The sequence below is a fragment of the Salmo trutta genome, chromosome 19 (assembly GCF_901001165.1).
Source record: "Salmo trutta chromosome 19, fSalTru1.1, whole genome shotgun sequence".
NCBI classification, from domain to species: domain Eukaryota; kingdom Metazoa; phylum Chordata; class Actinopteri; order Salmoniformes; family Salmonidae; genus Salmo; species Salmo trutta.
This window is the reverse complement of record NC_042975.1, coordinates 28,120,219-28,143,735: the sequence shown is the minus strand read 5'-3', so window position 1 is coordinate 28,143,735 and position 23,517 is coordinate 28,120,219. Positions and strand designations below refer to the sequence as shown.

At 42.8% G+C, this 23,517-nt stretch overlaps 1 protein-coding gene across 1 annotated transcript in view; it reads left to right on the top strand.

Moving 5' to 3' along the window:
- LOC115154290 (G protein-coupled receptor kinase 6-like) overlaps positions 1-8,192 on the top strand; it is a 52,120-nt gene extending 43,928 nt beyond the window's left edge. Inside the window, exons 15-16 of the mRNA XM_029700364.1 lie at positions 2,516-2,650; positions 4,607-8,192. Coding sequence (XP_029556224.1) covers positions 2,516-2,650; positions 4,607-4,657 — 186 coding nt within the window. The 3' untranslated portion in view covers positions 4,658-8,192. The remainder of the gene's footprint in view (positions 1-2,515; positions 2,651-4,606) is intronic.
- The last annotated feature ends 15,325 nt before the right edge of the window (positions 8,193-23,517 follow it).

The window sequence follows — 23,517 nt, the reverse complement described above, 5'->3', positions numbered from 1 at the left end:
CTTTATCAGTGAAGCTGTTATTTACCCTGACATGTCCCTTTATCAGTGAAGCTGTTATTTATCCTGACATGTCCCTTTATCAGTGAAGCTGTTATTTACCCTGACATGTCCCTTTATCAGTGAAGCTGTTATTTACCCTGACATGTCCCTTTATCAGTGAAGCTGTTATTTACCCTGACATGTCCCTTTATCAGTGAAGCTGTTATTTACCCTGACATGTCCCTTTATCAGTGAAGCTGTTATTTACCCTGATATGTCCCTTTATCAGTGAAGCTGTTATTTACCCTGACATGTCCCTTTATCAGTGAAGCTGGTATTTACCCTGACATGTCCCTTTATCAGTGAAGCTGTTATTTACCCTGACATGTCCCTTTATCAGTGAAGCTGTTATTTACCCTGACATGTCCCTTTATCAGTGAAGCTGTTATTTACCCTGACATGTCCCTTTATCAGTGAAGCTGTTATTTATCCTGACATGTCCCTTTATCAGTGAAGCTGTTATTTACCCTGACATGTCCCTTTATCAGTGAAGCTGTTATTTACCCTGACATCTCCCTTTATCAGTGAAGCTGTTATTTACCCTGACATGTCCCTTTATCAGTGAAGCTGTTATTTATCCTGACATGTCCCTTTATCAGTGAAGCTGTTAATTACCCTGACATGTCCCTTTATCAGTGAAGCTGTTATTTACCCTGACATGTCCCTTTATCAGTGAAGCTGTTATTTACCCTGACATGTCCCTTTATCAGTGAAGCTGTTATTTACCCTGACATGTCCCTTTATCAGTGAAGCTGTTATTTACCCTGACATGTCCCTTTATCTGTGAAGCTGTTATTTACCCTGACATGTCCCTTTATCAGTGAAGCTGTTATTTATCCTGACATGTCCCTTTATCAGTGAAGCTGTTATTTATCCTGACATGTCCCTTTATCAGTGATGCTGTTATTTACCCTGACATGTCCCTTTATCAGTGAAGCTGTTATTTACCCTGACATGTCCCTTTATCAGTGAAGCTGTTATTTATCCTGACATGTCCCTTTATCAGTGAAGCTGTTATTTACCCTGACATGTCCCTTTATCAGTGAAGCTGTTATTTACCCTGACATGTCCCTTTATCAGTGAAGCTGTTATTTACCCTGACATGTCCCTTTATCAGTGAAGCTGTTATTTACCCTGACATGTCCCTTTATCAGTGAAGCTGTTATTTACCCTGACATGTCCCTTTATCAGTGAAGCTGTTATTTACCCTGACATGTCCCTTTATCAGTGAAGCTGTTATTTATCCTGACATGTCCCTTTATCAGTGAAGCTGTTATTTATCCTGACATGTCCCTTTATCAGTGAAGCTGTTATTTATCCTGACATGTCCCTTTATCAGTGAAGCTGTTATTTACCCTGACATGTCCCTTTATCAGTGAAGCTGTTATTTATCCTGACATGTCCCTTTATCAGTGAAGCTGTTATTTACCCTGACATGTCCCTTTATCAGTGAAGCTGTTATTTACCCTGACATCTCCCTTTATCAGTGAAGCTGTTATTTACCCTGACATGTCCCTTTATCAGTGAAGCTGTTATTTATCCTGACATGTCCCTTTATCAGTGAAGCTGTTAATTACCCTGACATGTCCCTTTATCAGTGAAGCTGTTATTTACCCTGACATGTCCCTTTATCAGTGAAGCTGTTATTTACCCTGACATGTCCCTTTATCAGTGAAGCTGTTATTTACCCTGACATGTCCCTTTATCAGTGAAGCTGTTATTTACCCTGACATGTCCCTTTATCAGTGAAGCTGTTATTTATCCTGACATGTCCCTTTATCAGTGAAGCTGTTATTTATCCTGACATGTCCCTTTATCAGTGATGCTGTTATTTACCCTGACATGTTCCTTTATCAGTGAAGCTGTTATTTACCCTGACATGTCCCTTTATCAGTGAAGCTGTTATTTATCCTGACATGTCCCTTTATCAGTGAAGCTGTTAATTACCCTGACATGTCCCTTTATCAGTGAAGCTGTTATTTACCCTGACATGTCCCTTTATCAGTGAAGCTGTTATTTACCCTGACATGTCCCTTTATCAGTGAAGCTGTTATTTACCCTGACATGTCCCTTTATCAGTGAAGCTGTTATTTACCCTGACATGTCCCTTTATCAGTGAAGCTGTTATTTACCCTGACATGTCCCTTTATCAGTGAAGCTGTTATTTATCCTGACATGTCCCTTTATCAGTGAAGCTGTTATTTATCCTGACATGTCCCTTTATCAGTGAAGCTGTTATTTACCCTGACATGTCCCTTTATCAGTGAAGCTGTTATTTACCCTGACATGTCCCTTTATCAGTGATGCTGTTATTTATCCTGACATGTCCCTTTATCAGTGAAGCTGTTATTTACCCTGACATATCCCTTTATCAGTGAAGCTGTTATTTACCCTGACATGTATCTTTATCAGTGAAGCTGTTAAACTATGGATTTGGGGTTTGAGGTTGTGATCGGATTGTTTTTTCTGGTTCCAGATGATTGAGTCAGAGTGCTTTCAGGAGCTCAACGTGTTTCATACGGACGGGACAGTTCCCCCGGACCTGGACTGGAGAGGACTGCCCTCGCCTGCTCCTAAACAGGGGCTGCTACAGAGGCTTTTTGGGAGACAGGTTAGATCCTCAACCTTATTAAACCTAAAACCTCAGTGTTGTGTGTGTGTGTCATCGATTCTACATTATATGTTATACTTGATTTGTTAGGTCTCTGTATGTTTTGGGCTGTAGGTGTATGGATTCTTATTGACTATGGGGATTTTTTGATAAGCCAGAATGCACCTATTGTAGCATGATGTACTACATCACCCATAATGCTCTGTGTAAGATCTCACAACGAGCAGTATGGGTACTGTAGTACATCATATCAAATATAGCCCTTTTTACATCAGCAGATGTCACAAAGTGCTTATACAGAAACTCAACCTAAAACCCCAAACAGCAAGCAATGCAGATGTAGAAGCACGGTGGCTAGGAAAAACTCCCTAGAAAGGCAGGAACCTAGGAAGAAACCTAGAGGAACCAGGCTATGAGGGTTGGCCAGTCCTCTTCTGGGTGTGCCGGGTGGAGATTATAACAGTACATGGCCATTTAAGGCCAGATCATTCTTCAAGACGTTCAAACATTCATAGATGACCAGCAGGGTCAAATAATAATCACAGTGGTTGTAGAGGGTGCAACAGGTCAGCACCTCAGGAGTAAATGTCAGTTGGGGTGGGGGTTGGGGGTGGGGGGAGAGCAGAAGAGAAGAGGGAGAGAGTGAGAGAGCGTACATACATTCACACAGGACACCAGATAAGACAGGAGAATTTCACCATATAAGACGTACTGACCCTAGCCCCCCTGCACATAGGCTATTGCAGCATAGATACTGGAGGCTGAGACAGGCGGGTTCCGGGGACACTGTGTCCCTGTCCGACGATACCTTCGGACAAGGCCAACCAGGCAGGATATAACTCCACCAACTTTGCCGAAGTACAGCCCCCACACCAATAGAGGGATATCAACAGATCACCAACTTATTACCCTGATACAAGGCTGAGTGTAGCCCACGAAGATCTCCGCACGAGCCCGAGGGGGCGCAAAACCCGACGGGAAGATCACGTCAGTGACTCAACCACTCAAGTCGAGTATAGCGAAAAAAGCCTGGCACGACGTGATGCACCCCTCCTAGGAACGGCATGGAAGAGCACTAGTAAGCCAGTGACTCAGCCCCGTAATAGGTCAGAGGCAGAGAATCCCAGTGGAGAGAGGGGAGCCAGCAAGGCAGAGACAGCAGGGCGGTTCGTCACTCCAGAGCCTTGCCGTTCATCTTTGCACACCTGGGACAGATTACACTCAATCATAGGACCTACTGAAGAGATGAGTATTCAGTAAAGACTTAAAGGTCGAGAACGAGTCTGCGTTTCTCACATGGATAGGCAGATCATTCCATAACAATTGAGCTCTATAGGAGAAAACCCTGCCTTCAGCTGTTTGCTTAGAAATTCTAGGGACAATGAGGCCTGCGTCTTGTGACCGTAGCGTACGTGTAGGTATGTACGGCAGGACCAAATTGGAGAGATGGGTAGGAGCAAGTCCATGTAATGCTTTGTAGGTTAGCAGTAAAACCTTGAAATCAGCCCAGCCTTAACAGGAAGCCAGTGTAGAGAGACTAGCACTGGAGTATTATGAGCTAATATTTGGTTCTAGTCAAGATTCTAGCATCCGTGTTTAGCACTAACTGAAGTTTATTTAGTGCTTTATCCAGGTAGCCCGGAGAGTAGAGCATTGCAGTAGTCTAATCTATAAGTGACAGAAGCATGGCTTAGCTTTTCTGCATTATTTTTGAACAAAAGTTTAAGATTTTTACAATGTTAGGAATATGGAAATATTCTTGATATGTTCGTCAAGAGTGATTCGGGTCCAGAGTAACAGTTTTATTTGAGACGACTGTACAACCATCGAGATGAATTGTCAGATCATGCTCCTGAAGCTTACATAATGGTTTCCTGTTTCCTTATCAATACTTGTCCTCATAAACTTCTCTTTGGGCCTGCTGATAATTGCCTGCTCTCTGTCGCCCTCTGTCAGGACTGCTGTGGGAACTGCAGCGACAGTGATGAGGAGCCCACCAGGCTGTGACTGAGCACCCTCCTCCCAGTCTCACCGAGGATCTCATTTGTTTACAAATTTTGCACATTTGTATTTTTAAGATAGTTCTATATAAATATTGGAATGTATATTTTCAATATATAGCCATAAAGTCCATGTTATTTAAATGTAATCATGATTCAGAATCCGTCCACATTTTCATGCATGGCAACAACAGCTGTGACCATACTGTCAACCCCCCACCTCATCTGTTGATGATGTTCTCAGCCAATATCGCAAGACACTTTTCTTTTTCTTTCTCCTTTTCTTTGTCTTATAAAAAGTGTCGACAGGGCTCAGATTGCTAACAATTTTTATTTTATTTGAAATGTATATTCAAAATATATATTATTAATATTTACTTCGTGCAATTCTAGACAATCGAATTAGGATATTTGTGTGAAGCGTAGGCTTAAAAGGAAATTGAAGACTGAGGGGAACTCTTAGTATGAGGTGATATGTACATTTTAGGGTTCTATCTAGGGACATTTGATGTAAGCCAAATAGATATGACTGAACGATGCATATGTAAGTGCACAAGTGCAAACAAGTGTATCATACATGTGACCTCTAAAGTCCTATATGTGTCTTCCTAAGAATCATGGTTTAGGTAAAAAGCATGTTAGTTCCCAACCACATTATGAGCAAGAGAAGGGAATTTTCTAAAAATGCCCTGCGTTATAGTACACTAATTCAATTGCCAAAAGGGACCTTTTCGTAAGACGTGGATAGCCGAGAATGGCCTTGGAGTTTCCTCTACCATGGCATCCTCTAGATTGCTACACTTTTGTCACAGGGCTCCTGAGTTTAATTTAGCGGTGCACTCATGACCAAACTGGTTTGTTTTTATCCTCAAAATATTTGAATAATTAAGTCCTTCCCATTCAAGGTGCTTCAGACCATGCTGCCTCTCTCTCTCTCTCTCTCTCTCTCTCTCTCTCTCTCTCTCTCTCTCCTGTCTCTTCTGCCGCTGTTGTACCTCATGTGTTCCTTTGCCATGCTGATGTGTGTCTGTGCATTATGTAACTCAGTGGGATTCTCCTTGTGGATGTTGGACTATAAAAGGACTGAGCTCCCTGACAGACTATGGGACTATGGTATCCCCCGCTGAACCCTCCTTACCAGAGACTCTATCAGACTGAGGAAGAGGGGTCAAAGGGGAAGGGAGGGGTTACGGAGAGGTTAAGCCATCTCCATGGAAACCTCGGCACTCCCAACGGAAGTGAAAGAGACTTCCAAAACTCCTCTTACCATCCCCATCTCTCATTGAATTGTGTTTTATTGTGTGTGATTCTCAGATGAACTTGCCTACATTCCAGTCAATACCGTACTGTACCTTGTAAAGTTATGCTACTTTTGTTGATTTAGCAATATAACTTTTTTAACCCGGTGTAAAGTTAAAACCACAACAACAACAGCTCCACCGTGATACTAGAGCAGGACTTCTAGTCTGATTATTATGATTTGTCTTTACAATGTGCTCCTGAGCCAGGCTTACACATTGAGAGAGGAGGGAGGGCCTCTCTGTCTGTCTGCATCCACGTCACACCTCTGACACTTTCTTCTTGCAATGCACTGATGTTTTGTGTGTCCATATTTTACCAAAACCACTAGACCAGTGTTTCACAAACTCTGTCCTGGGGACCCGCGGGGTTGCATGTTTTGGTTTTTGCCCTAACACTACACAGCTGATTCAAATAATCAAAGCTTAATGATTAGTTGATTATTTGAATCAGCTGTGTCGTGTAAGGGCAAAAACCAAAAGGAGAATGCCTTGGGATCCCCAGGACCGAGTTTGAGAAACCCTGTACTAGACTCTCTGTCCTGGTCATGATGAGTGAACGTGCTACTGTACAAGGGAGTTCTTGGAACGCTCTCGGAACATCAGGAGGATGTCTAAACCTCTGTTAGTATTCCAAGCCCAACAGTAGAGCACAAAGCAACAGGTTTTGACAGTTGGTATGAGAACAGTTAAATTTGCCAAACATATACTTAATTTTTACTTCAGTAAAGAATGGAATAGACCCACTGGGCAATAACTGAATAAAAGAAACTGATTGGATTTGCAAGAAGTCAGCAACGTCAGGGAATTCTGTATTTTTTTTCACCCAACTTTTAACCTAAATCCAATGACATGGTGACATTTTTTTGTTGATTTCTCATTGAATTCGTGTTATTTGACAACTCAATCAAATGTAAATCTAAACAAGGCAACAGTAAACATATTTTCCCCACGAATGATGCTGCACCCCCTTGGGCCAATAACTAACAACAATTCAAGCTCAAACGGGACAGGAGATATGCTTGTTCAAAGTTTGGAATGACAGTTGAATACTATAGCGCTGTTCCCTATGTGAAAAGACTATCTGTGAAGTGAAAATGGCAGTTAGTGCCAGACAGTTAAGTCATGGCCTTGTCCAGTTCATGTGTCACATACCTTACTTTGACTTTAAAGGGTTCAGGGACATTTACTTATGCTTTTAATATTTATCTGCGTTTATGTTATAGTGTTACACACCTTCTGTGATTCTACAAGCCTTTCTGGTGAGCTACAGCAGCTGTAAAAAGTTATTTGGTGCACCATGTGCTGAACTGAAATGCTAGGCTATGCTAATGCTAGGCAGTCAAACTGGTCGTGTCTTTAGTAAGGTGCTTCCTTCCTAACATTATCCTGCCATCTTTATCTACCTGTACAATACTTCTACATTTTATTTCAGTTATTTATTTTTTATCATGTGCTCAATGTTTTTACCTATGTGTTCGTTCCAAACTGCTTTCTGTGTTCTGTAAATGTTTTTGGTGTGTTGCCATACTCTTGACATTTTGCCAACTATGTTCAGACTGCACTAAGCCCTCACACCTTGGAGGCACACTTTGTGTTACACTTCACTTGGAGAACATGTTTGAGTATGAGGTGAAAAACAAAGTATCTGAAAGTCCATATATCCTTTAAATACCATATTAAATCAAGCACTTAGTATTCTTTGTCCGATCTATTGTATCTAAGTCCAAGTCAGAACGTTTGTTACGTTGCATGTGTGATACCTCCCTGAGCTCAGGAAGGTTTGAGACTTTATTCATGTTAACTTCCTCTGACTCCATTGCCTTCCCACACTGTCTTCTGCAAGGCCAAATGTCGTACTGTGTGTCACTAGAGACCATTACGTAGGTCTCTGTTGTCCTACTGTGTTTACATGCCAAATGGAAGCAACCGAGAGGATAGTGATGATGATGATGATCATCAACCTCATATGTTGACAATGATGATTGATGAAAGTGGACTCGATGATAATAATAATGAGGATGATGAAGATGTGAACATGTGCCATGTACATGCTATGTATCACTCTGATGTGTTGTTTGTTTGAGCTCTTTTGTTCTCTCTCTCTTTCCCTTCTATCAACTCGTACTGTCTGCCTCTAATCTGTCTCCGTAGGTGCCTGTGAAAATGTACATTAGTCATGGCCAGTCAAACTGGACCTCCATGTAACAAAGTATTTTACTTCAATAAAACTTTTTTTGTTTAGCTTTGGTGTGTCTTGTGTAATTCAATCTTGCAAACGAACAAAAATATTAACGCAACAATTTCAACGATTTTACTCAGTTACAGTTCATATAATCAGTCAATTCAAATACATTCATTAGGCCCTAATCTATGGATTTCACACGACTGGGAAGGGGCGCAATCATGGCTGGACCTGGCTCCCCAGTGGGAGGACAAAGGCCAACCCACTTGGGAGCCAAGCCCACCCACTGGGGAACCAGGTCCAGCCAATCAGAATACATTTTTCCCTACAAAAGTGCTTTATTACAGACAGAAATTCCTGCAGTCAGCATGCCAATTGCACACTTCCTCAAAACTTCAGACATCTGTGGAACTGTTGTATGACAAAACAGCACATTTTAGAGTGGCCTTGTATTGTCCCCAGCACAAGGTGCACCTGTGCAATGATCATGCTGTTTAATCAGCTTCTTGATATGCCACACCTGTCAGGTGGATGGATTATCTTGGCAAAGGAGAAACGCTTACTAACAGTGATGTAAAATTTCTGCACAAAAAAAGTGATGTAAAATTTCTGCACAAAATTTGAAAGTAATAAGCTTTTTGTGCATATGGGCAATTTCTGGGATCTTTTATTTCAGCACATGAAACATGGGACCAACACTACATGTTTCGTTTATATTTTTGTTCAGTGTAGATGACAGTTGCCTGTGTAACAGGTGGGATTTGTAACCGGTAGCTCTCGCTCGAGAACCAAAATTAAGTTTTAACCATTAGACCAAAGGAAAATCCCTCTGATCCGAGGGCAACTATTGGGCTTATGAGTCTCAGGTAGGGCTACCAACCACGAGAGCGTGATTGCAAATTACCTCTGCTGCACCTGCATTCCTTTGGGCATCAGATTTTCGAGAAGAGTTTGAGCGATAATTCATTTGGCGAAAGCTGCACTTCATTAGTGCAGCAGGTGCATCACCTGACATTATAAGTGTCAGGCTGCTCAGGTGTTGGTGCCCACCGTCCATTTGAACTATTTCTCCCCGTAGGATCATGATGTGTATTGTGTAGCTCCCACATCACTGCATGCTATTCTACCAGAGTGCCTCTCTGTCCCAGCACTTATTTTCACCAATACAGTACTGATAAAGCCTTCATCTGTCTGGCTCTCCTCTTCTCCAAACCATCATCTGTGCCCCTCCCTCCCTCACACCTCTCTCTTTTTCCTCTCTCTCACTCCTCACCAGCCTCCCCACCGTTGCCAGGCAACCCTCTTTAAGAGGGATTTAAAATAAAGAAATGCTTGAAATAGATTTGTGTTTTTTAATATTGAAAGGAGGCCCGGTGCAGACTGTCTTTATGGCATGAATGTATCATCAGGGTAGGCTGGGGTGTTGCTGAGATCGAGAGAGAGAAAGAGAGAGAGAGAGAGAGAGAGAGAGAGAGAGAGAGAGAGAGAGACCTTCTATCCCCTTAATCACTCTCTCTCTCTCTCTCTCTCTTTCTCTTAGTCTCTCTATTTCTCTCTCCGCAACAACCCTGAAGCATACAGTATAACACCAGAACCACCCTATCTATCCTGTCTCCCAACTCTCCTCCCCTCTCAACCGTTGAAGGTTTCTGTGTGAAGTCAGTCAGTTAGTGATTAGAGCAGATGACTATGATGATGTAGAGCACAGCTGCGGTCCCTTCAGGAAAAGAGACCTTTGAACAAAGTTTTTGACCAAACACTTTTAATTCAAAACTTTGTCTCCATTCAATCACATTCATCTGTATCACCTACAGTGCTGTGAAAAAGTATTTGCCCCCTTCCTGATTTCTTAATTTTTTGCACATTTGTCACACTTAAATGTTTCGCTAATCTGCATTGTGCTATCTGCTATCTGCAACTGGAATGGGGTGTACGATGAGCAGGTGTCCACATACTTTAGATCATGTATTGTATATCTCTATGTCTGTGTGGGTGTGTGCTTGAGTGAGTGCACGTGTGCTAAGGTGCACAGAATCCAAGCAGGTGGTCAGTCCAGTTCAAGTGTTCAGCAGTCTGATGGCTTGTAGATAGAAATGGTCTCTGAGCCTGTTGGTATCAGAGTTCTCCAGTATCGTCTGCCCTATAATAAGGGAGAAAACAGCTCATGGCTCAGGTGTGTGGGGTCCTTGATGATGTTGCGTGCCTTCCTGGATGGGTGGTAGCACGGTCCCAGTGATGTACTGGGCTGTCTTCACCACCCTCTGGAGGACCTTGTGGTTGTGGATGGAGCAATTCCTGTACCAGTCCGTGATGCAACCAGTCAGGACACTCTTGATGGTGCAGCAATAGTATTACACCGAGTCATCAGAGTTTGTTCTACTGACATTGACCGCTGCGGTACGGGCTCTCAGCGTTGTATGGATATCTCCGTTCATCCAGGGTTTTTGATTGGGATATGTCCATATTGCTATTGTAGGTACAACAACACATGAAAAACACATTTCCTTATCACTCTCCTATCAGAGTGATAAGAGAGCTGGTTATGGCTCACACTGATATTTGGTGTCTGTGCGTTAACCAAGGCCATGGAGGGCTGCCAAAACCAACAGTGTTCCATCATGTGGATGGGGCAAGGCTAGGGATTGTCTTAGAGATCTATGTATCTAGGTGGGGACTCTTCTTCAGACTACATCACTTGTGATTTACTTAGTGTGCATCAAGTCTCTTTGCAACCAATAAATAATAGGAAACTAAAACCACTGAGCATTTCATTTCTATGGAAGAGACACTACATTTCATTATCCTTCTGAGTCACTCTCTATGACTGCGTCCCAAGTGGCCCCTACCCTGTGGGCCCTGGTCAAAAGTAATGCACTAAATAGGTAATAGGGTGCCATTCGGGAAGACCGCATGTTGTGCCCTGAGGTATTCTCCATTTACTGGGAAATTAGAACTTTACCTGAGTCAACTTCCAGGGAAATACCCATGAATAAAGCCCAGGAGGAGAGAGAGTGAGCAGGACCCAACGTCACGACACAATGCTTTCCATTGTGCACCGTCCTGGCCTCCCTGATGCTGCTGTGTCACTGATAGTATCTATCTGAATTACACCTCCGTGTGCCACGTGTCACAGCCACACTCAGTCACAACAACCAATCACAATGGACAGTTAGAATGCCTTTGATGTCACGCTAGTGAGCACATGATCAGCGTCTCTGACTGGGAAGTGACTTTTTTTATTGCTCTCACTCACTAGGTCACGTTAGTCACACACACACACACAGACACACACATACAAGCCACATTCCTCTATTCCCTATAGGACGATACTGGAAATATCCTGTGTCGCTAGTTTGCTGCGTGGACACTTTATGGATGTTTAGTCAGGCTTAGGTCACATAGCACTGTGATTTCCCACACACATAATGGTTAACCCCGGCTGTGAAATGAAAATATCACTCCTCCTCAATATGTGGGAAATAAGTTTCCTTCATCTCAGCCTGAAACTGCATCCGACCACTAAGGCCACAGTGTAAGTCAGCCTAGCAAAACACAATCCATGTGGGGGGGGGGGTGTCCTTGATGATTTGTACAGTCCCCTCAATAATAGACCGAAATCAAATTGTCTTGGTCGTGTACACATATTTTGTAGATGTTATCGCAGGTGCAGCGAAATGCTTATGTTTCTAGCTCCAACAGTGCAGTAATACCTAACAATACAAAACATTACACACAAATATCAGAAATATCAGAATGAGCTATGTCAGAGTCCGGAATATAAATACGCAGCATATGTGTATAATGGTGTGAATTAGACAGTATATGAATAGAAAAGGTGTGTACAGCAGTAGTTATATAGGATCAGCCTTGACTAGAAGTATACAGTATATACATATGAAGTGGGTTAAACAGTATGCAAACATTACTGAAGTCTCTAAAGTGCAGGGTAGAGTACTGGGTGGTAGACGGCTAGAAACAGTGACTAAGGTTCAGGGCAGGCTAGTGGTGACTATTTAACAGTCTGATGGCCTGGAGATGGAAGCTATTTTTCAGTCTCTCGGTCCCAGCTTTGATGCACCTGTACTGTCTCCGCCTTCTAGATGGTGGCGGGTTGAACAGGCCATGGCTCGGGTGGCTGAGGTCCTTGATGATCTTCTTGCCTTTCTGTGACACCGGGTGCTGTTGATGTCCTGGAGGGCAGGCAGTGTGCCCCTGGGGATGCGTTGGGCTGACCGCACCACCCTCTGGAGAGCTCTGCGGTTGAGGACATTGCAATTGCCGTACCAGGCAGTGATACAGTTGAGCATCTGTAGAATTTTGTGAGGGTCTTAGGGGCCAAGCCCAAAAAATTCAGCCTCCTGAGGTTGAAGTGGCGCTATTGTGCTTTTTCGATTCAGAGAGGTTGGGTTAAATGCCAAAGACACATTTCAGTTGAAGGCATTCAGTTGTACAACTGACTAGGTATCCCCCTTTCCCTTTCTTCACCACACTGTCTGTGTGAATGGACCATTTCAGGTTGTCAGTGATGTGCACACCGAGGAACTTGAAGCTTTTCACCCTCTCCACTGTGGCCCCGTCGATGTGGATGGGGGCGTGCTCTCTCTGCTGTCTACTGAAGTCCACGATCAGCTCCTTCGTTTTGTTGACGTTGAGTGACTGGCTATTTTCCTGGCACCACTCCACCAGGTCCCTCACCTCCTCCCTATAGGATGTCTCGTCATTGCAGGTAATCAGACTAACCACTGTTGTGTCGTCTGCAAACTTGATGATTGAGTTGGAGACGTGCGTGGCCACACAGTCATGGGTGAACAGGGAGTACAGGAGGGGGCTGTACACGCACCCTTGTGGGGCTCCTGTGTTGAGGATCAGTGTGGCGGTGGTGTTGTTGCTTACCTTCACCACTTGGGGTCGGCCCGTCAGGACGTCCAGGACCCAGTTTCACAGGGCGGGGTTCAGACCCAGGGCCCCAAGCTAAGTGATGAGCTTGGAGGGCACTATGATAGGTATTCCTCTTCTCCAGATGGGATAGGGCAGTGCACAGCGTGATGGCGATTGCGTCTGCTTCATCTGTTGATCTGTTGGGGCGGTATGCAAATTGTAGTGGGTCTAAGTTATCAGGTAAGATGTAAGAGATATGATCCTTAACTAGCCTCTCAAAACACTTCATGATGATAGAAAGGAAAAGGGGCACACCTAGTCAGTTGTACAACTGAATGCCTTGAACTGAAATGTGTCTTCCACATTTAACCCAACTCCTCTGAATAAGAGAGGTGCGGGGGGCTGCCTTAATCGACATCCACGTCTTTGGCGCCCGGGGAACAGTGGCTTAACTGCCTTGCTCAGGAGTGAGTGCTACAGGATGATATTCATTTACAGCGCATTCGGAAAGTATTCAGACCGCTTGACTTTTTCGACATTTTGTTACGTTACAGCCTTATTCAGATGTTTATTTTTTAAATTTTATTCCCTCATCAATCTACACACAATACCCCATAATGACAAAGCAAAAACAGGTATTAATATTTTTTTGTAAATATATATATATATATATATATATATATATATATATATATATATATATACTGCTCAAAAAAATAAAGGGAACACTTAAACAACACACCCTAGATCTGAATGAAAGAAATAATCTTATTAAATACTTTTTTCTTTACATAGTTGAATGTGCTGACAACAAAATCACACAAAAATAATCAATGGAAATCCAATTTATCAACCCATGGAGGTCTGGATTTGGAGTCACACTCAAAATTAAAGTGGAAAACCACACTACAGGCTGATCCAACTTTGATGTAATGTCCTTAAAACAAGTCAAAATGAGGCTCAGTAGTGTGTGTGGCCTCCACGTGCCTGTATGACCTCCCTACAACGCCTGGGCATGCTCCTGATGAGGTGGCGGATGGGCTCCTGAGGGATCTCCTCCCAGACCTGGACTAAAGCATCCGCCAACTCCTGGACAGTCTGTGGTGCAACGTGGCATTGGTGGATGGAGCGAGACATGATGTCCCATGTGCTCAATTGGATTCAGGTCTGGGGAATGGGTGGGCCAGTCCATAGCATCAATGCCTTCCTCTTGCAGGAACTGCTGACACACTCCAGCCACATGAGGTCTAGCATTGTCTTGCATTAGGAGGAAACCAGGGCCAACCGCACGGTGCTTCTCCTGCTCCTCCTTGCACAAAGGCGGAGGTAGCGGTCCTGCTGCTGGGTTGTTGCCCTCCTACGGCTTCCTCCATATCTCCTGATGTACTGGCCTGTGTCCTGGTAGCGCTTCCATGCTCTGGACACTACGCTGACAGACACAGCAAACCTTCTTGCCACAGCTCGCATTGATGTGCCATCCTGGATGAGCTGCACTACCTGAGCCACTTGTGTGGGTTGTAGACTCCGTCTCATGCTACCACTACAGTGAAAGCACCGCCAGCATTCAAAAGTGACCAAAACATCAGCCAGGAAGCATAGAAACTGAGAAGTGGTCTGTGGTCCCCACCTGCAGAACCACTCCTTTATTGTTTTTTTTTTGCTAATTGCCTATAATTTCCACCTGTTGTCTATTCCATTTGCACAACAGCATGTGAAATTTATTGTCAATCAGTGTTGCTTCCTAAGTGGACAGTTTGATTTCACAGAAGTGTGATTGACTTGGAGTTACATTGTGTTGTTTAAGTGTTCCCTTTATTTTTTTGAGCAGTGTATATATATATATATATATATATATATATATATATCACATTTACATAAGTATTCAGACCCCCCCTGTTGTGCAGGAAAAGGATGTCATCCACTTTGCCTGGTCGCAGGCTCGCAGCTGGTTTCTCTCTGAAACCACACATCCATCTGTAGGTGATGCTTTATCCTTTGGAACCACACAATTACCAGGAGGACAGTAGGCCTCTTGAAGCGGTAGAGGAAGAACCACAAGTATTCTTTCACAACAGCTGGCCTTCTGTTATCTGTAGTTCTGAGCTGCACTGTCCCACTGCGTGATGGATAACATCCACTCTTCGTTTATGTAATTGGCTGTAAGGCACAAGTATCCTATTTTTCCTAGTATCCTAAAATCCCATAATTTGTGCCATAGTTTAGACTACTGATAGATGCTGCGGTCAGTCAGAGTTGAGTCCTATTGTAGCCTAATGGCCAAAAAAGAGCAAACTTGCAATGTATTCAAGGCTTAAGTACTCTAAAGTTTTACATTTCTAACTCAATATCACAGACCAGATATGCCCTAACAAAAAATGCATCAACCCTTACAAATATATTAATCTACATAATAATTCAAATGACATTAGCTGTAGCGAGAGGAGAGACTGCATGCTAAAGACATTCAGAAAGAATGTGTCTTTAACCCTGCATTATAATATAACTTATTTTGAATGAAAGCCAGGAATGAGTGAGTCACTCAGCCTTATTCTTCTGTTCTTGCTTCTGTTGGCTATATTCTTATGAACGTCCGGATTAAAGACCCCGGCCACTAAGAGCACCGCTTCCGGATGAGCATTTTCTTGTTTGCTTATGGCCTTATACAACTCGCTGAGGCCATTAGCAAAAAAAGCTGTATAAGGCCATAAGCGAGCTGTATTTGGCCATAGGCGAACAAGAAAATTCTCCTCCAGAAGCAGCGCTCCTTTAATGCAGATGTGATGGCGGGGAGGGGAGGGCTGCCGTTTTACTGGCTCCAAACCAACTGTGCTATTTTGTTAATTTTTTCGCATTGTTTGTAACTCATTTTGTACATAATGTTGCTGCTACCATCTCTTTTGACCGAAAAGAGCTTCTGGACATCAGAACAGAACATTTCTCACCTCGAACTGGATGAAGATTTTTTTCTTTAATGAGTCCGACGCGAAGGGTATACTGCTTTGTCGAGACAAGGCCCAAATCCCCATCATCAGCGTGAAGAAAATACGGAGAAAAGGGGGGAGGAGGGCGTGGTGCGTTGTAAGAATTTGCAGACGAGAAAGTAAACCACCACTACCCTTGGTATTATTGGAAAACAAACTGGACAATCTGTGATTAAGACTATCCTACCAACGGGAAAATAAAAACTGTAATATCATGTTTCACCAAGACTTGGCAGAACGACGACACGGATAATATAGAGCTGGCTGGCTTCTCCGTGTTTCAGCAGGACATAGCAGCTACGTCTGGTAAGACGAGGAGCGGGGGTGTGTGTCTATTTGTACAAATGCTGGTGCGGGATGTCTAATATTAAAGAACTCTCAAGGTATTGCTCGACTGAGGTAGAATTCCTCATGATAAGCGGTAGACCACACTATCTACCAAGAAGTTTCTTATCTATATTATTCGTAGCAGTCTATTTACCACCACAAACCGATGCTGGCACTAAGTCCGTACTCAACGAGCTGTATAAGGCCATAAGCAAACAAGAAAATGCTCATCCAGAAGCGGCATTCCAAGTGGCCGGGGACTTTAATGCAGGCAATCTTAAATCCATTTTACCTAATTTTTGCCAGAATGTCACGTGCAACCAGAAAAAAAACTCTAGACCACCTTTACTCCAAACACAGAGACGCATACAAAGCTCTCCCTCGCCCTCCATTTGGCAAATCTGACCATAATTCTATCCTCCTGACAAGCAAAAACTAAAGCAGGAAGTACAAGTGACTCGCTCAATACGGAAGTGATCAGATGACACAGATTCTATGCTACAGGACTGTTTTGCTAGCACAGACTGGAATATGTTCCGAGATTCATCAAATGGCATTGAGGAAGATACCACCTCAGTCACTGTGTAAGGATCTATGTGTAGCTGGTGCAGAGGAGTCAGGCGCAGGACAGCAGAGATGAGTAAATAAAAGTAACTTTACTCAAAGTCATCAAAATACAAGAGAATTACCAAGCCCACAAATACGGACCACAATACAACAAACAATCACTCACAACCAAACATGGGGAACAGAGGGTTAAATAATAAACAGGTAATTGGGTGAGTGATAGCAGGTGTGTAAGACTTAGACAAAACAAATGGAAAATGAAAAGTGGATCGGCAGTGGCTAGAAGGCCGGTGACGTCGACCGACGAACGCCGCCCAAACAAGGAGAGGGACCGACTTCGGCGGAAGTCGTGACACACTGGCTTCATCAATAAGTGCATTGACGACTTCATCCCCACAGTGACCGTAAGTACATTTCCCAATCAAAAGCCATGGATTACTGGCAACATCGGCACGGCGCTAAAGGCTAGAGCTGCCGCTTTCAAGGAGCGGAACACTAATCCGGGCACTTATAAGAAATCCTGCTATGCCCTCAGACGAACCATTAAACAGGCAAAGCATCAAAAGAGGACTAAGATAGAATTCTACTACACCGGCTCTGACGCTCTTCGGATGTGGCCGGGCTTGAAAACTATTACAGACTACAAAGGGAAACCCAGCAGCGAGCTGCTCAGTGACGCAAGCCTACCAAACGAGCAAAATGCCTTTTATGCTCGCTTCGAGGCAAGCAACACTGAAGCATTCATGAGAGCACCAGCTTTTCCGGACGACTGTGTGATCACACTCTGCGTAGCCAATGTGATCAAGACCTTTAAACAGGTCAACATTCACAAAGCCGCAGGGCCAGATGGATTACCAGGACGTGTACTCAAAGCATGCGCGGATCAACTGGCAAGTGGCTTCACTGACATTTTCTACTTCTCCCTGGCCAACATTGTAATATCTACATGTTTCACAGAGACAACCATAGTCCCTGTGTGAAGGTAACCTGCCTAAATTATTACCTAAATGATTTCCGCCCCGTAGCACTCACGTCAGTAGCCATGAAGTGCTTTGAGAGGCTGGCCATGGCTCACATCAATGGCATCATGCCAGAAACCCTAAACCCACTCTCAATCGCACTCCACACTGCCCTTTCCCACCTGGACAAAAGGAACACCTATGTGAGAATGCTGTTCATTGACTACAGCTCACCGGTCAACACCATAGCGCCCGCAATCTCATCATTAAACTAAGGACCCTGGGACTGAACACCTCCCTCTGAAACTGGATTCTGGGCTTCCTTACGGGCCGCCCCCGGATGGTAAGGGTAGGCAACAACACATCTGCCACGCTGATCCTCAAGACTGGGGCCCCTCAGGGGTGTGTGCTTAGTCCCCTCCTGTACTCCCTGTTCAACCATGACTGTGTGCCCAAGCATAACTCCAACACCACTGATGACACAACAATGGTAGGTCTGATCACTGACAATGATGAGACAGTCTATATTAGAGGAGGTCAGAGACCTGGCAGTGTAGTGCCAGGACAACAACCTCTCCCTCAATGTGAGCAAGACAAAGGAACTAATCGTGGACTATAGGAAAAGGAGGGCCGAACAGGCCCCCATTAACATCGATGGGACTGAAGTGGAGCGGCTTGAGAGTTTCAAGTTCCTTGGTGTCCACATCACCAACAAACTATCATGATCCAAACACACCAAGACAGTTGTGAAGAGGGCATGACAACACCTTTTCCCCCTTAGGAGACGGAAAAGATTTGGCATGCATCCCCAGATCCTCAAACAGTTCTACAGCTGCACCATCGAGAGCATCCTGACCGGTTGCATCACTGCCTGGTATGACAACTGCTCGGCATCTGACCATAAGGCTGGGGCCAAGCTTCCTGACATCCAGGACCTATATACTAGGCGGTTTCAGAGGAAGACCCAAAAAATTGTCAAAGATTCCAGTCACCCAAGTCATAGACTGTTCTCTCTGGTACTGTACAGCAAGCCGTACCAGACCGCCAAGTCTAGGACCAAAAGGCTCCTTAACAGCTTCTACCCCCAAGCCATAAGACTACTGAACAACTAATCAAATGGCCACTCTTTTGTTTTTACACTGATGCTACTTGCTATTTATTATTGTTATTGTTATGTACATTTATTGTGTTACTTTTTGATTGAATATTTTTTTTTACTTTAGTTTATTTAGTAAATATAAATAACTCGATTTCTTGAATTGCATTGTTGTTTAAGGGCTTGTAAGTAAACATTTCACGGTAAGGTCCTGTTGTATTCGGCGCATGGTACAAATACTATTTGATTTTATTTTATTTTATTTGAGTGTATGATTAATATCCTACAGATTCTGTCATCGGCAAGCCTCATGCAACCTCAAAATGTCAGATAAATCAATTTCACAAATCGGGCTGTTTTTAAACTTTGGTATGCTGCATGAAAGGCTTTTAAAAAAATCCATTAGAACAGACTCTCTGGTATTAACTAAAATGTATTTAGTGTTGTTCACACTTCCAAACGGGCAGAAAAATATTATTGCACCTGTTTGTCATGCAACAGTAACTCTTGCGCTTTTGACAATGATTTTACATGAGGCCTAATTCACATGATATGCCTAAAATACTTATATCCACTAGGCTAATAAATAATCACATTTTCCCTTTCGATTATTAAATGAACCTTTATCATGTTATTTCAAGTTATCCCTTTGCAGCACATGCAAAAGAGATTTGGAGTTGTTGAATGGGAGTGACAAAATATATTACAATTGAATTTGAATGAACTAAATGATGAGGATGAAGAAGAGTGATTGAATTTAGAACAATAATGTAAGAATTGCACTTCCTCTGTTCTGTGTGCACTCTCAAAAATGTACACTTTTTTTTGTTTCTACTTTGTCAGAAGAAGCTGTAACTGGACCGTAGCTTATTACTTACTAAAACTGTTGTTACACTGTAAGGGTTTTATTCTAAGAAAAATGAAAATGGTCTGTTATATTCCAATATATTCTTAAAATGTACAGTGCATTCGGAAAGTATTCAGACCCTTTGACTTTTTCGACATGTTGTTACATTACAGCATTATTCTAAAATGTATTAAATAATATCCTCATCAATCTACTAACAATAACCCACTCTGACAAAGTGAACAGTTTTTTTTACATTTTTGAAAATGTTTTAAAAATAAAAAACAGAAATACCTTATTTACATAAGTATTCAGACCCTTTGCTATGAGACTCAAAATTGAGCTCAGTTGCATCCTGTTTCCATTGATCATCCTTGAGATGTTTCTACAACTTGATTGGAGTCCACCTGTGGTAAATTCAATTGATTGGACATGATTTGGAAAGGCACACACCCGTCTACATAAGGTCCCACAGTTGGCAGTGCATGTCAGAGCAAAAAACAAGCCATGAGGTCAAAGGAATTGTCCGTAGAGCTCCGAGACAGTTTCATGTAGAGCTCCGAGCCATAATTGTGTCGAGGCACAGATCTGGGGAAGGGTACCAAAATATTTCTGCAGCATTGAAGGTCCCCAAGAACACAGTGGCCTCCAGTATTCTTAAATGGAAGAAGTTTGGAACCACCAATACTCTTCCTAGAGCTGGCCGCCCGGCCAAACTGTGCAATCAGGGGAGAAGGGCCTTGGTCAGGGAGGTGACCAAGAACCCGATGGTCACTCAGAGAGCTCCAGAGTTCCTCTGTGGAGATGGGAGAACCTTCCAGAAGGACAACCATCTCTGCAGCACCACCAATCAGGCCTTTATGGAAGAGTGGCCAGACGGAAGCCACTCCTCAGTAAAAGGCACATGACAATTTGCTTGGAGTTTGCCAAAAGGCACCTAAAGGACTCTTAGACCACGAGAATCAAGATTCTCTGGTTTGATGAAACCAAGATTGAACTCTTTGTCCTGAATCCCAAGCATCATATCTGGAGGAAACCTGGCACCATCCCTACAGTGAAGCATGGTGGTGGGCAGCATCATGCTCCGGGGATGTTTTTCAAAGGCAGGGACTGGGAGACTAGTCAGGATCGAGGGAAAGATGAACGTAGCAAAGTACAGAGAGATCCTTGATGGAAACCTGCTCCAGAGTGCTCAGAACCTCAGACTGGGGCGAAGGTTCACCTTCCAACAGGTCAACGACCCTAAGCACACAGCCAAGACAACGCAGGAGTGCCTTCGGGACACTGAGTGTCCTTGAGGGATGAGCTCTTGATAAGATTTGCACAGTATAATTGGAGAAAGTCCCCAAATACAGGTGTGCCAAGCTTGTAGCATCATACCCAAGAAGACTCGTGGCTGTACTTAAAGAGAAAATCCCTGGTCATCCCTACTGCATCTGATCTGGCGGACTCACTAAACACAAATTCTTTGTTTGTAAATTATGTTGGAGTGTTGGAGTGTTGGAGTGGGCCCTTGGCTATCCGTAAATTTAAAAAACAAGAAATCGTGCTGTCTGGTTTGCTTAATATAAGGAATTTGAAATGATTTATACATTTACTTTTACTTTTGATACATAAGTATATTTTTGCAATTACATTTACTTTTGATACTTAAGTATATTTAAAACCAAATACTTTTTGACTTTTACTCAAGTAGGATTTTATAGGTTGACTTTCACTTTTACTTTAGTCATTTTCTGTTAAGGTATCTTTACTTTTACTCAAGTATGACAATTGGGTACTTTTTCCACCACTGCATAACTCCACCTTTCATATTCATAATTTCATTAATGAAGATTATTATTAGTTTTATTTTTATCAATTAGTATATTTGAATGTAAACATTATTTGTTGTAATATTTGTTCTGTCTTTTCTGGAGGATCAAACTGGAATTGCAACCAGCTTTGTATGGCTTGTTTTAGAAAGGGTGATATTTGAAAAATATACCATTTCAATTAACTGAATTTTTGAAAAAGGGGTGTACCATTCTACCCAAGTTGGCTAGGTGCTAGAAACAAGGCAACCATGTCTTTCAGGCGACATCTTGTTTGTGGTCTTGAGTACACCACAGGGAATGATGAGGGGACAAATGATAGCTTCTAATGATTTGTTCTAGTAATTCTACATGAGATAGGACACGATCATTATTTTTGATGAAATGTGTTTTTGAATTCTCTCGGTTGCACTATACCATGATTCGTGCTTACTACCCACCTTTATCAACCCCATGGGAATGAAGCAACAAATTATAGCTCTCAGCAGCTGCTGGTCGTGATTCCTTGTGAACGTGCTGTACTGATTTAGATGTTTGTGTTAACAAAATACTGAATAACACTTGACTTAAGGCATACAGTTACAGTAAAAAGCATTATGATGTGTTCCTAATGCATTATAAGCATTGTCAAAAGTATCTATGAACTGCTTATATTGTTTTAGTATCCTCTTATAATGAGACCTCTATTAAGAAAGTGTCAAGTCTCTCCTGTGAACTCTGGTTTCCCTCAGCAATGCGAAGCTCAGAGCCGACAAGAAGAATACGTTTTTTTTTCAGCTCAGAACAAAAATACAATTTCAAGGAGCCCAGGGTCCTAAAAAACAAGAGAGGCATTGATGTACGCCAAGCACAGTGCACCTCACAAGTGAACAACAGAGGAGCTAAGTAAGAGCATGTGTGTGCATGTTCCTGTGTGTATGTGTGTTCACGCACCTGTGTGTGTGTGTGTTCAAATTAGGCATGGGACCTATAAACACAAAGTCAGCTCACATATGGACAAATTGTCTGAAGAAACTGTTAGAAACAAGATGTCTCTTGGCTTACTTCACAACTTGGAAAAGAGACAGTGCTTTCTTCTCAGATGAACACTGTAACACAGAACAATAGTATGTTAGTGTGCCAGGGTTTATATTTAGCTACCCCTGTAGTGATGAGATGAATCAATGCAAATGCAGTCCAAAACAGAGAACGACAGTACTGTTGTATATTGTTTCTATTACTAAAGCACCATGAGGCAACGTACAGCGTATTCATGATCCTGCGGCTCCAGTGGTCTTTACTCTTGGCTCTGCATGCTCTCTGATATGTTTGTTCTCTTATTGCACAAAAACAAAGGCGAAGTGATAGAGATCGTTCACAGCCTTTTGTACTGGAATATATAATATATATAATACTATATGCCATTTAGCAAATGTTTTTGTCCAAAGTGACTAAGTCATAAGTGCATACATTTTACATTCAGTGCATTTACATACATTTTACATTTTTACAATATCCCTCCGCTGTGAGTGTTGTCATAGCAATGTCTGTATTGTTTCATGGTGATAATGTTGTACAGATTCCAAATATAGAGTGATAGGTCACCCAATCACAGAAAGCTAGTCTAGAGCTAGACAACTGTTTGACCATGTTTAGAACTGCTATAGTAGCCAGTTTCCCCAACTTTGGAATAAAATGGTCTGGAATGGAATCTAGCGGTCACCTCTAGGTACATTTCAAACTACAACAACATATGTCTCTTTCTGACCAGAAATATTTAGGGATTCAATACGATCACGCTTTGTCGACAATACACCTGTCACGTCCTGACCAGTGAAAGAGGTCATTTGCCATAGTAGAGTGGTCAGGGCGTGGCAGGGGGGGTTTGTTTTGTATGTATTTTGGGTTTTCTGTTTCTATGTGGGTTTGTTCTAGT